Source organism: Spermophilus citellus (assembly GCF_964194105.1).
Source record: "Spermophilus citellus genome assembly, chromosome: 3".
NCBI classification, from domain to species: Eukaryota; Metazoa; Chordata; class Mammalia; order Rodentia; family Sciuridae; genus Spermophilus; species Spermophilus citellus.
In genome coordinates this window covers 4,890,811-4,904,616 of record NC_138184.1, presented here as the reverse complement: position 1 = coordinate 4,904,616, position 13,806 = coordinate 4,890,811, and the positions used below count along the sequence as shown (strand labels likewise).

The 13,806-nt window shown below is 48.9% G+C and overlaps 2 protein-coding genes across 3 annotated transcripts; both read left to right on the top strand.

Moving 5' to 3' along the window:
* The first annotated feature begins 2,929 nt into the window (after positions 1-2,929).
* Positions 2,930-8,890, top strand: LOC308644396 (CD209 antigen-like protein E). Of its 2 annotated transcripts, XM_081285453.1 has the most exons (7): positions 2,930-3,004; positions 3,101-3,187; positions 3,440-3,529; positions 3,796-3,888; positions 4,282-4,433; positions 5,133-5,242; positions 6,021-8,886. In XM_081285453.1, the coding sequence occupies exons 1-7, from the start codon at positions 2,959-2,961 to the stop codon at positions 6,169-6,171; spliced, it is 729 nt and encodes a 242-aa protein (XP_081141579.1). In that variant the 5' UTR covers positions 2,930-2,958; the 3' UTR covers positions 6,172-8,886. The 2 variants fall into 2 exon arrangements, with proteins under 2 accessions (XP_081141579.1, XP_081141580.1); XM_081285454.1 differs by lacking the exon at positions 3,101-3,187 and having other exon boundaries at positions 2,933-3,004; positions 6,021-8,890.
* Positions 8,891-9,187: 297 nt separating this feature from the next.
* Positions 9,188-11,754, top strand: LOC308645367 (ras-related GTP-binding protein C-like; the record flags this gene model as incomplete). Its single annotated transcript, XM_081287417.1, is given in 2 exon segments — positions 9,188-9,232; positions 9,237-11,754. Coding segments are annotated over 2 exon segments (1,188 nt in total). The 3' UTR covers positions 10,380-11,754.
* Between the last annotated feature and the right edge of the window lie 2,052 nt (positions 11,755-13,806).

Sequence of the window (13,806 nt, the reverse complement as noted above, 5' to 3'; positions counted from 1 at the left end):
GGCTCTGGAAAGCCCCAGGTGCCATCGACCTAAGCCAATCCCATGCTATTCCCACCGCCCAGCTCTGACGTCCCCAGCCTGTCCCACAGCGCCACAGCTCCAGCTCCAAAGCCCGACCCCACGGAAGGGGGGGAACATCTCGGGCCTCTCTCCTCTCTGGAGAGGGATGGCCTCTATTTGTCAGCTGTGACAAATAAATCTTGGTGAGGGTCTCTGCCTGTCTCCGTCCTTCATTTCTCACTGACCCGTCTCCCTCTGTCCCTCATTGTCCTTCCCCCCCAGGCTTCCTGTGCCCTAGTGTCGACCCCATGTCCCTCCATAATCAACTCACATTGCTCTCTGTCCCTACCTGTGCCGTTTTGTTCCTTATCCTTGCTTTTGGCATTTGGCTTCTCTTGTGTTGGTTTCTTGATATTATTGGAAGACTATTTCCCCGGCCAAAGAACAACATGATAACAGCGGAGTTGATCTCCATAGGTTTTGTGGTCAACTTTAGAGTGGGGCCACCTGTCATTCCATGAAAACGGGGTGAAATTTCCAATCTTTGGAGTAAAAAGCCAAGCACAGAGGAACGCGCCTGTAATCCCAGCAGCTCAGGAAGTTAAGGCAGGAGGATTGCAAGTTCAAGACCAGCCTCAGCAACTTGGAAAGTTCCTAAGCAATGTAGCAAGACATTGTCTCAAAATAAAAAAATAAAAAAGGACTGGGGACGAGGCTCAGTGGCTGAGCACCCCCGGGTTAAGTTGACAGTACATAAAAATAATAATAATAAAGTCCAAACAAAACAAACATACAAAAAAATCAGAGTAAAAAGTTTGGAAAGACCAGGAAATGCCAAGGAAAGCAGAAATGAAAGAGAAAAAGGAATTTAGTTGATTTCCTTTTAAGGTAGGGAAAGGGAAATTTTTTGTCCTTCAAAAGTGTCATTTTAATTGTGGCAAAATCCAAACGATACAGCATTTTCCATCTACAGAGTTTTTAAAGTGGACAGTTCGGTGGCAGTGAGAACATTTGCAGCCGGGCGCGGTGACGCACACCTGTGATCCCAGTGGCTTGGGAGGCTGAGGCCGTCCAGGGTCACAGGAACGGCAGGAATAACCACTCTGTTACCTGTTTTCATCATCCCTCAAAGAAAGGATCCTAGCATTTGTCTTTGTGCACTGGTCTTTTGCACCTCGCAGCAGGTCCCCGCTGCTCACAGGTGGCGTCATCGGAATGGCCTTTCTTTTTGAAGGCTGAGTGATAGTCCACTGCTTTGTGAGCAGACGGCTTCTGGACATCCATTTCTGGTGGGTTCATTGGACGGGTGGGTTCCTTCCACCTTTTTGCTGAAGCAGATGCCTCTCTGACGAACACAACTGTACAATTATCTCCTTGAACCCTTGCTTTGGATCCTTTTGGTCATATTCCCACCGGGCCACATGGAGACTCCTGCAGTGGTGTTTGGAGCACGGCCCTGCTCCGTTCCACGTTCTCGCCAACCGTGACCAAGGCTTCCCATCTCCGCGCACCCTTGGACCATTGGCTATTTGGCTACTCTTGGGTGGTTCTCACCTCTTCATGTGCCCTTGGCCACCTGGGTGTCTACTTGGGCGCTTTGTCCCTTTCATAATCGGGGATGTGTTTTTCTGTTGTTAAGATGCACTTTTGCCTATGTCAAAACTCAGTGTGGGGGCTGGGACCGTGGCTCGGTGGTAGTGTGCTCGCCTAGCATGTGGGAGGCACTGGGTTCGAGTCTCAGCACCACTTACAAATAAATAAAATAAAAGTCCATCAACAACTAAAAAATATGTTTTAAAAACCTCAGTGTGTTCTTTTCTTATTGTTGAGTTTTAGGAGTTCTGTGTGATCTCTGGACAGGGGTCCTTCACATGTTTTTCTTTTCATTTTTTTTCCTGATGTGTGCCTGTGTGTGTGTGTGTGTGTGTGTGTGTGCGCACGAGCGCGCGCCCGCGTGTGTGTTACTCGGGACTGAGCCCAGGTCCTGTGCATACTAATCAAGCACTCCACCATGGGTCTCACCATGTTGCCCAGGCTGGCCTTGAACTTGCCATCCTCCTGCCTCAGTCTCCCGAGCAGCAGGGATTTCGATGTGCACCGCCACACTCGGCTTCCCCCTGGGTTCAGAGAGAGTGCTCCTCACATTTCTCATGCGTCTTGCTGTGGGGGTTTGATGGACACCACCATCACATTAGGGACACTTCATTTCTATTTCTAGTTGCCAAAGAATTTTTAAAGTATCAGTCAGGGGCTGGCATTGTGGCTCAGTGGCAGAGCGCTTGCCTCACATGTGTGAGACCCTGGGTTCAATCCTCAGCACCCCATAAAACCAATCAATCAATAAAAGTATTTTTAAAAGTTTCAATCAGGAATCATGTTGTGTTTTACCTATTTTTTTTCAATCTATTCAAGCACTGATGTGGGTTTTTTACTTTAAATTTTTAAAGCAGTATGATAATGGATTTTCTGATGAAGTTCATGCATTAAATATATATATATATACACACACTCACAGAAGCAATGATGATTCAGCCCAAGTCCCAAGTCAACAGAAAGCACCCTAAATGAGGACATCAGCAAACCAAGGTAGCAATGCCTGGGGCCAGAGGGGGCATGTTTCAGGGAGGACGGGAGGCCTCGCTGCCCACTCTCACCATGGGTGAAGAAGGAATAAATATGGAGCTTTACAAGATGTGGGTTTTGTTAAGAACATCCACAGCTTAGCCGTCCCGAGAGTGGACCGGCTCTCCTGCTCTGGAGGCAGGCCACACAGCAGCTCCCTGAGATCTGGCATGTGAGCCCCTGTCGTGGTGTGTCCCAGGCTCGGCCCCCTCCCTCTGCCCTCTTCCTGTGTCCGACCCAGTTCCCTGTTTCTCTTCTTGACGTACAGTAAATTCAGGGGGTGGGATTAAAGGCTGTGGTGTCATCAGCCCTGGGCACTAAGGGACAGTGGTGATCATGAGTGACTTCAAGGAAGCCAGGGTGCAGCAGCTGGGTCCTCTGGGTGAGGCTGGGCTAGGAGTCTGGGAGTTGGGGGGGTGTAAGGGGCCAGTTCGGGCCCCAGCCTGCCCAGGCTCTGACTGACGCGCTTTCAACTCAGAGAAGGGGCTGATGATGGCCAGCGGCACCAGGTCTTCGGCAGAAAGCTCAGGATTCCAACTGACTTCTGCATTCAATAGCTTGGCAGGTAGAGCTGGGATGGGACCAAGAGGTGGACGGTCCCCTGGCACTCGGTTCTGGGATAGTAAGATTAGGAAGGGTCCTCAAGGAGTGGAATCTGGGACAAGGACTTCAGCCACGCACACAGGCTGGTGTCCACTCCCGCATCCTGGCAGGCAGAGGCTGATCCTCTGGAGTCCTGTGCCCCAGGGAGGAGCAGGCTGTGGCCAGGCTGAGGCAGGGCACTGGACGCTGGAACACCTCTTCCTTCTCTTCGTAGGGTGCCTGGGCCATGGCCACGTCCCCCTGGTCCTGCAGCTGCTCTGCCTCACGGTCTTAGCTGGGATCCTGGTGGCTGCCCTTGTCCAAGGTCAGGGCAGGCCTTAGGGTGGGGATCCCTTATCCGGGCCCTTCAGCAGCTTCCCTGGGGATTGCCTGCCCCCACCCCCCACATCAGTACCGGGGAAGGGGAAGAGGACCTGCCAGGGTCCCAGCTCCATGTACCCTTGTGCTTTGGCCTACTCTGGATGCCACTTTTCTTCGTCTTCAGTCAGAACTAAACAACACCTTGGCTCTCAGAAATGATGACCAAACAGTAGGTGTTCAACAGTTGTAGCTTATTTTCTCTTGGCACAGTCTCCAAGGTCCCCAGTTCCCAGGAACAGGAGCAGGAGCTGGCGAAGCAGGAGAAGATGTACCAGGAACTGACCCAGCTGAAGGCAGCAGTTGGTGAGTGACCAGACACTGCATCTCTTGGGGGCCTCAAAGGGTCTGTGCTGTGAGGCTTTGCTTAAATAACCAGCCCTCTCTGAACCTGCTTCCTCATCTGTGAAATGGGAACACAAGATAACAGTGACAATGGCACTTGGTGCTCACAGATGGCCGTGCCCACAGTAGGCACTCAGGCCAGTCTCCTGGGCTCTGGAGCCCCTGCTTCTCCCAGGCTGGAGGAGATGGGACCTGGGTGCTCCTGGGGGCTCCTGGGTGCAAGGGGTCCAGGGAGGGGACAGTCACCCAGGTGCAGGGTCATACAAGGTCCCTAACTCTCCAGGGCTTGAAGGTGGGCAGACATGGGAACATGGCCTCCCAGCAAGGGGCAAGCCTGACCCTCTCCCCCAACAGACCGCCTGTGCCGCCCCTGCCCCTGGGACTGGACGTTCTTCCAAGGACACTGTTACTTCTTCTCCAAGTCCCAGCGGAACTGGCACGACTCCGTCACCGCCTGCCAGGAAGTGGGGGCCCAACTAGTCGTCATCAAAAGTGCTGAGGAGCAGGTGCATGGTGGGCCCCATCCTGGTCCGGGGCAGGCATCTGACCACTGGCCACCTGGGAGGAGATGTTGGTCAGAACAGGGTTTTTGAAGCAGGGTCTGCTTCCTCCAGTGGAAGGGAGGAGACGGGCATGGACAGGGGGTCCCAGGCAGCTCGCAGGGGACACAAAGTCTGGTCAAGGGTGAATGCTTGAGGAGCAACAAGGATGTTCAGTGTCCCCACTGGTGCGCTGACCAGGGGTGACAACTTGCTCTCTGGCAGAAGTGCCGTGCTCATGAGTTACATTTGCCAACTTTCCCCATGTAGATATTCCATCATGACTGATTTCAAGCTACCAATGGGCCGTCATTCTATGCAGATTTGAAAAGAGGTGATGTGCGTGACCAGCTGTCATGAGCAGGGACGGTCTGACCCTAGACTTTAACCCCGTCATGAATGCATTCATGTAAACGTGCTCAGAACATGTAGCTAGTGTGTGAGAGGCGAGCCAGCTGCACATTGAGTGTGCATCCAAAACACATCTGCCCGTGGCATACAGATGAGGGAGGACCCAAGCTCCTGAACACAGGAGGGGGTTCATGGCTTCAATATGCTAGAAGACTGGAGGCCAGACTGCAAGCAGAACTTGCCACTGAGAGATTGGGGAACACAAGCTGGTAAATAAGTCCAGAGCTTCCTTCTGACTCCTCCTCCCCCCTCCAGAGCTTCCTGCAGCAGACTTCTGACATCCAAGGCTCTGCCTGGCTGGGGCTCTCAGACCTGAATAAGGAAGGCGCATGGTACTGGGTGGATGGCTCTCCTCTGTCACTCAAGTAGGTCCTGGGGGAAGGGCACTCCCTAGAGAGCAGGGTGATGCTCTGAAGCTCTGGCTTGGGCTACACCTGGGGTTCCCACTCCCTGGCCCCTAGGCCTGAGAGTCTGTGACACTCACTGAGTTGAGGAAGCTGGTCTTCATCCTCCTGTGCCGAGAGAGGGCCACTGGGTGAAATTCCACCACCAGAGCTGCAGGAGGAGCTCGGAGCCTGGGTGGGTGACTGAAAACGGAGAGTGTTACTAGAAAATCTGAGGGATAGCAAGACCAAGGGCACAGAAGACAATTCCACTGAAAAGATAGCTTGAGATTCTCATGGATCTCAAAAGAAGGAGCCAACTTCAATCCATGGCAGCCCCCGGGGAAGGGCAGGGCTGGGCAGCAGATGGAGGCAGGATTAAATGAGGCAGAGTTTAAGAAGCTCGCCTAAGCATGGCTAGCTTGAGTCTTTTCAGTGGGCTCTGGGCTGGAGGTGCTGGCCCTAGATGCCTGGGGAGGTGTATAGTGGCCCAGAGTCCCCCAAGCAAGGTGGCTGGGGTGTGAAGTCTAGGCTGGTTGGTTGCGTGTGACAGTCGCACCCTTAGCAGGAGGATTCCTCTCATGGAGGCCAACAAGGGGCAGGGTCCAAGGTCGAGTGACTCAGGCATGTCACTGGGTGTCCGAACAAGGCTTGTCTGCCACAGGCTTGTAGGACAGATGTGAGAGCATCACATATCCTGGAGCAGAGACAGCTCACAGAGGGGGCTGGGTGGAGGCTCACCATGTGGATGGTTTTGCAGCCTCACGAGATACTGGATGCCAGGGCAGCCCAACAACCGTGGCGGACAGGACTGCGTGGAAGTGCGAAGCAGTGGCTGGAAGGACTCCAAATGTGATTACAAGAAATTCTGGGTGTGCAAAGGATTTGCAGCTTCCTGCTCCACTGAGTGACTGCTGGTTCCTCCGCGCCACGCCTGCCTCCTGAACAGCCCTGCAGGTCTCAGAACTCTACCCAGGTTTATGCCAAGCCCTTCCCCTGCCTATGGACATCGAGGTTTTAATACAAGCTCTGGGACTCTTCTCTGGGATGCCTCAATCCCTGTGGGGCTGAGCCCACGTGGGGTGACACGGGCCCTCCCTCCTGGGCCTCTAGGTTGCCCCTGGCTTTAAGGGGTGGTTGTGTCTCACCTTTGCAGTTCCATCCAGTGCCCAGGAGTGGGGCCCATTCTCACAGGTGTGGGCTGGGTGTGTTCCACTAATCTACTCTGTCTTCCCTGCTGAGACCAGAGGGTTTGCATGACCATGTGTAGCTGCTGCCATGTCCCCCAGGGCCTATCCCACCTCTGCATGACTTTCCTCCATCTGCTCAACTTCCATGACCCTCCCCTGCAACCCATTTGCCCAGGGCCCTCTCCTGGTTGCCATAGCTCACCCTGGAGGCTGGAAGCATGAAGGAATTCATTACCCCAGTCAATCAAGGACTGTCAGGAGGTGCAGCATGAACACCCAGCCCTGCCTCCCTGGGTGACCCTGGTGGACCCTGAAGTATGCCTGCCAGCTTTCTTCAGGGAGGAACATGCTGGCCTGCTGCTGGGAGTTCCTTGGAGGCAGCTGACACCTCTCAGCCTCTTCCAGTCCAGACCCTACTGCAGAGAGCTGCCTTCTCCAAGGTCGGGCTCCTTCTTGGCACAGCTCAGATGGGTACAGGCCCATGAAGATCTGTCCACGTTGGGTCCACATGGGGCACCCCTGAAGGACCATGCAGGTTCCAGAGCTCCCATGGAGTCCTCTGTGGCTGTTGTCAGACCTCCTCTGCTGGACTGTCCCCCTCCCTGCTCCTATTCCCTTCCAATGGCATAATAAAAATATCTTTTTGGTCCTGAGTGGCAGGGTTGGCTTTTTAAAATTCCTAGTGAGCCTCTGGGCACCCACTTGAATTCAGGCTAATGAGGTGTTTGATGGTAGGACTTGGACGCCTCCACATGGGAGGGGTCACCAGGGAAATCAGAGGATTTTAGAGGGTTGGAACTTCCAGCCCCATCCACCAATTAAATGAGGCAGAGTTTAAGAAGCTCGCGTAGGCATGGGTAGCTTGAGTCTTTTCATGGGCTCTGGGCTGGAGGTGCCTGGTACTTAGCCCTGGGGAGGTGTATAGTAGCCCAGAGTGCCAGAGTCCCCCAAGCAGGGGCAGAGATTGAGCTGTATGAAAAGTCTGGTAACGGTGGGGTTTGGTGAGTATCAGGCTGGTGAGCAGGAGAGGGTCCGAGGTGCTGCCCACTAGGAGAGAGAGTCCCACCGCCGCACGCTTTCCCTCCGCTCTCTCCATCCGGGCATCTCTTCCATCTGGCTGAGTTGTGTTCTTTATAACAACCCAGTGAATGCAAGCATGTATTTTTCTGTGAGCCATCTGGAAAACTGGGAGTGGGTTCCCCTAATTCATGTTGGCCTGGCTGAAGCGTGGCTCCCCTAGGCACCCCTCTTGCAGAAGACATCTGGGCTCGTCTTGTGGAACTGAGATTTCTAACTTGTGTAATCCAGCTCCAGGAAGCTGTAGTGAGAAGTGGAAAACGACTTGGTGTAAAAGTAACTCCATAGACTTCCCCTTCCTCCTGCTGGGACTGACCGCAAGGATGTCCCTTCATAAATAACTCGAAGGCTGAATCCTATCTCAGTAAATGGACCTTCAACAGTGGGGCTAACTCAGAGACTCTCTCCATACACCTCCCAGAGGCACAAGGGGCTGAGTCCCAGCTGCCCACATCAGTCATAGGCCTGTCAACCTCCCCTGTGTCTGTTCCCCTCCTTCCTTCCCCTCCCTGTCCCTCTTTTCTTCCCCCTCCTCTACTGCTTCTCTTGGAATCACCTCCCAGCTAAACTGTGGATATCCAAATACTTGGCTCAGGCTCTGTTTCTGGAGAAATCTGAACCAAGTCTACAATACGTCTTGGTATCTGCCCGACGTGCTTCTTCTCTATTAAAATACTTTTTTTCTTCTCTTGTGCGATTTCTCTTTTAGATGACCTTTAAATGACTATAGCTCTTTAGGTTTTAATTAATCTCTTGAGTAAGCCATCCATGCCTGTGGGACCAAAACATGTCAATCTCTCCAGTGAAAACTCAGTGTCCTCCCTCCCCATGTTCTGATCTCAAAAGGTCTTCTCCCTGTTCTTTATGATATTCCAAATAATCCACTTGCCACGTTGGCTTCAAACTCTACCTGCAATACTCTGTAGAACTTTGAAAATCTATTTGTGAATAAATGGAGCACAGGGAATTGTTGGGACACTGAATCCTCTCTGTGATACTGTACTGGTGGAGACGTCCCCTACAGGATTGTCCAAACCTATAAAACATACAGCACAAGTGGGCCCAAATGCAAACTGTGGACTTTGAGCGGCAATAACATGTGCATATTGTTCCCCCTGCTGCAAAAAAATCTAGGCCTGGTGGGGGCTTTGACAATGGAGGAGGCTGTGCTTTTGTGGGGGTGGGAAGTGAATGGGAAATCCCCCCACCGTCTACGTAATTTCGCTGTAAATCTATACTTTTACTGTGAATCTAAATACTAAAGTCCATTTTTGAAAATCTGTTCTTTCTTACAGAATGATTTCAATTAATAAATGAAATAAAGAACAAAGGAAATATGGGATTATCCTTAGGATATCTCATCAACAATTGCTGTAGAAAGATCTCGAGACAGATGTTCTAATTAATGGGGGAGAATGTTACAAGAAACAGGACATTTGCACCACCTCAGAGAACTCGTTTCCCTCAATGCTTATTAACAACCACTGTGGTCTTAACACATGTTCACACATCTACTCCTTCTTGGAAATCAGTTCTCCCTGTGAGGGCAGCTGGACATGGTGACTCACTTTCAAGGAAGAGAGCAGCATCAAATGGCTTTTAGAGACATTTTCCTGACGGCGGCGGCTGCCGGGGGCGGGGGCGGCGTCGGTCCAGCACCATGTCCCTGCAGTTCGGGGCGGAGGAGACGCCCCTCGCCGGTAGTTACGGATTCGTTCCCAAAGGACTTGGGCTACGGCGTGGAGGAGGAAGAAGAGGAGGCGGCGGCGGCGGGCGGCGGGGTTGGGGCGGGGGCCGGCGGCGGCTGTGGCCCGGGGGGCGCTGACAGCTCCAAGCCGAGGATTCTGCTCATGGGGCTGCGGCGCAGCGGCAAGTCCTCCATCCAGAAGGTGGTGTTCCATAAGATGTCACCCAATGAGACCCTCTTTTTGGAAAGTACCAACAAGATTTATAAAGACGACATTTCCAATAGCTCCTTTGTGAATTTCCAGATTTGGGATTTTCCTGGGCAGATGGACTTTTTTGACCCAACCCTTGACTACGAGATGATCTTCAGGGGAACAGGAGCATTGATATATGTCATTGATGCACAGGATGACTACATGGAGGCTTTAACAAGACTTCACATTACTGTTTCTAAAGCCTACAAAGTTAACCCAGACATGAATTTTGAGGTTTTTATTCACAAAGTTGATGGTCTGTCTGATGATCACAAAATAGAAACACGGAGGGACATTCATCAGAGGGCCAATGATGACCTTGCAGATGCTGGGCTAGAAAAACTCCATCTTAGCTTTTATTTGACTAGTATCTATGACCACTCAATATTTGAAGCCTTTAGTAAGGTGGTGCAGAAACTCATTCCACAACTGCCAACCTTGGAAAACCTATTAAATATCTTTATATCAAATTCAGGTATTGAAAAAGCTTTTCTCTTTGATGTTGTCAGCAAAATCTACATTGCAACAGACAGTTCCCCTGTGGATATGCAGTCTTATGAACTTTGCTGTGACATGATTGATGTTGTAATTGATGTGTCTTGTATATATGGGTTAAAGGAAGATGGAAGTGGAAGTGCTTATGACAAAGAATCTATGGCAATTATCAAGCTGAATAATACAACTGTCCTTTATTTAAAGGAGGTGACTAAATTTTTGGCACTGGTCTGCATTCTTAGGGAAGAGAGCTTTGAACGAAAAGGTTTAATAGACTACAACTTCCACTGTTTCCGAAAAGCTATTCATGAGGTTTTTGAGGTGGGTGTGACTTCTCATAGGAGCTGTAGTCACCAGACCAGTGCCCCTAGCCTGAAAGCATTGGCACACAATGGCACGCCACGAAATGCCATCTAGTCTGAATTACAGCATCAGGGCTCGATGCCAGCTTACTCTTCACTCGAGGGTCAGATGCCACGTGCTGCAGGACATGGGAGCTGCTGCTTGTGGGAATCTGGTGCCTGTTCCACTAGAGACGAGGGGTAGAGTTTCTCATTTGGATGAAAACCCCTTCAACCAGCGGTATACAACTGAAGCTATTATTTCTTTTTTTAAAAATGGCAAAAAAAGGAATTCTGGACGCCACAGAACTCAAGTGTGTCTTTCTCCTCTTTTGGGTCCTACTTTAAATAGTTGGGATATTTTGGACCTGGAGATCACACCATTTATTCATCATACCAGGGAATGTTGCCATCAATTCCAGCTGAAAATAATAGAAAAAACTGAATTTTTATATGCTTCCTTTAGGCTTTTGTTTGAGTAGTCTCTAAACCCTGCTTTGCTTAAGTCCTAACACTGCCTCTTCGATCTCAGTTTTGGACATTGCACCTCTAAGACCTTTGAAATGCACTCGCTTGCTAACTCAGAGGACGCATCGTCTGATCGCAGCAAAAGACATTCCTGTGATTGTTATTGAAGAAATGAGAGAAAATTTTGTGCTGCATCAGGTGGAGAGCAAGGCTCAACAGTGGCTGCACCCATTCCCTTGGAAGTATTGAGGAAAAAACTTTGAAGCGGAAGAAAATTTTTACACCTGTGTTTTGAATACCAGATGTATGAGTTTTTTCCTCCTGCGTTTGATAAATGATCATGCTAAATGTAACAAAGGAGTTTAATTTTTTAAACTCAATCCCCTTCTAGGGGAGAAACTCATTATGTCACTGAAATATTTAGTCCACTTTTCTTTAATCTTGATATCAGCCTCCCCATACCTTTTATTCTAAGCTATCTAGATTCTTTAAGAATTGATGTTTGTTGACCACGAATGACTCTAAGGCACTGGTGAACTCCACTGGGTGTTGGAGAGAGCCTGCCGTGCCACATGTGTTGTTTAACATACCTTGTCTCCAGTATTCTGACACCAAGTGTCAACTGTGGTACTTACTTCACCTGGGATATTAATTTGTAATTGTTTCTTTTTGTCAGTGGTTGATAGCCTTTCTGTTGATTTAAATTTACACATTATTTTTACTCCACATGCCTGGTAGTCACATGTCCCAAAGCCACTGGACCACTTGAGTACTTTAGTGCCACTGTTTAATGGAATATATATATTCAGGTCTGTAAACCTAACAGTGTGACTTGGAGTGCTTCCTTCAGGTGATTTTGACTGTTGAGTATTTACATGGACCATGGTGATATCCAAAAGAAAATGCTTTTATATTTATAGATTATTTCATTGAACTATATATAAAATGGGTATCAATAAATGTATTTACTCCAAAAAAAAAAAGAGACATTTTCCTTAATTGTTGCTCTAAATAAAATATCAAAGATTTTGGTTTTGTTGGAGAAGGACAAGTTTTGTAGGTCCCCAAGTCACGGTGATATCTGATAGATACAGGTATGGATAGATACCTGTAGACATATATATCTTTCTATATTTATCCTCCAAAGAACCAGATTTTCTCCTTCAGGAACAATATCAGTACCATTGAAGATGCATCAAACAGCATGGAACAGGTGTGTGTGGAGGGGAATAGAGACTATCATGGAGAAACCTGGCATTTACCACCTTAACTAAGATCACCAGTGACAAGTCATGATCACGTGGACATCATGTATTTCCCTACTGGACCCACCAATATCGTGTGAAAGAAGGGCACATTACCTTTGTGGTACATTCCCCCCTAAACCCATATCCTCAATCTAATCATGAAAGTTCAAATCAAAGACCATTCAATGCAAAATGCCTGATTGTTACTCTTCAAAACTTTCCACTTCATGAAAGACAAGAGAAGAAGACAGGTGTATCCATCCATTTTCTGTTCCTATAATAAAATAGCTGAGGTTGGGAACTTCATGAAGAAAAACAGTTTGTTTAGCTCAGTTTGGGGGCTGACAGTCCAAGGTCACGCAACCCCATCAGTTCAGCTTCTTGTCCAGGACCCTCTTGGCTGTGATACAACATGGCAGATGGCATCGTGGAGAAAGCAGAAAAGGAGATCATGTATGAGACAGGAAACCAGAGAATACGGAAGGGCCAGGCTTTCTCTCTTTTTATTTTTATTTATTTTTTATCTTTTAATGATTTTATTATTTTTAAAAATACACAACAGCAGTGGAATTCATTACAATCTTCTTACATATATAGAGTACAATTTTTCATATCTCCATATATAAAATTTGGTCACGCCAATTTATGGCTTTATACATGTACTTTCTTTTTTGCATTATAATACTTAATCAGGCTTCCTCTTTTGATAAAAATTCACTTTCCAGAGAACTATCTCACTTCATGACATTGGCATTAATCCTTTGCAAAAAATGATGCCCCCAAACCTAACCACCTCCCATTAATCCCCACCCCTTAAAGGTCCCATCACGTCTCACACTACATCACAAAGATGAGACCAAGCTTCCCACCAATGAACTTCAGGGGACACACTCAAACCAATCACTAAATCACAGCAGCAGGAACCTGTCACATTCTGGAGGCGATCAAGAAGACAAAGTGACTGTTATGGGCTGAACAGTGCCTCCAACCCAATGCCTATGTTGCTGGGCATGGTGGTTCACACCTGGAATCCCAGCAACTCTGGAGGCTGAAGCATCAGGATCACAAGTTTGAAACCCACCTGGGAACTTAGCAAGACTTTATCTCAAAATTCAAATAGGGCTTAGAATGTTTTTCAGTGGTAGAGCACCCTGGGTTCAACCCCCAGGGTTGAACTGCAAAAAAAAAATATATATATATATATCATTGGTTGATGTCCTAACCTCTTAGTACCTCAGAATGTGACCATACTTGGCAATGAGGTCTTTACAAGGGCAATAAAGTGTCAAAGCAATGCCTGATTGTTACTCTTCAAAACTTTCCACTTCATGAAAGATATGTCAGAGAGAAGGTGGCATCTACAAGCCAAGGAGAGACACAAACAAGAGACCCTTCCCCTTACAGCCCAGAAGGAACCAACCATGCTGTGCTAGCTAGCTTTCTGTTACTGTAACACATAACTGAGAGAAATCCATGTCCAATGAGGAAAGGTTTGTTTCAGCTCACAGTTTTGGAGGCTTCAGTCCTTGATCAATTGGCCCCATCCCTACGGCCTGTGGTGAGGCAGCACGTCTTGGTAACAGCCATGGCCAGACTGCTTGCCTCAGAGCTGGGACACGAGAGAGAAAGGAGGGAATGAGGCCCCACATCCCTTCCGAGGGTATCCACACAGTGATCTGAAGACCTCCCGCTGGGTCCCACCCCTTAAAGTTTCCACCACCTCCCAGGAGGACCAAGCTGGAGACACACCAGTCTTTGGGGGACATTTGGGATCCAAATTATAACATC

Coding starts and splice junctions, on each gene's coding strand:
- LOC308644396 (XM_081285453.1), top strand. CDS start 2,959: ATGAGTGACTTCAAGGAAGCCAGGGTGCAGCAGCTGGGTCCTCTGG. Junction 3,530..3,795: donor GGTGGCTGCCCTTGTCCAAG/GTCAGGGCAGGC, acceptor CTCTTGGCACAG/TCTCCAAGGTCCCCAGTTCC. Junction 5,243..6,020: donor GGCTCTCCTCTGTCACTCAA/GTAGGTCCTGGG, acceptor ATGGTTTTGCAG/CCTCACGAGATACTGGATGC.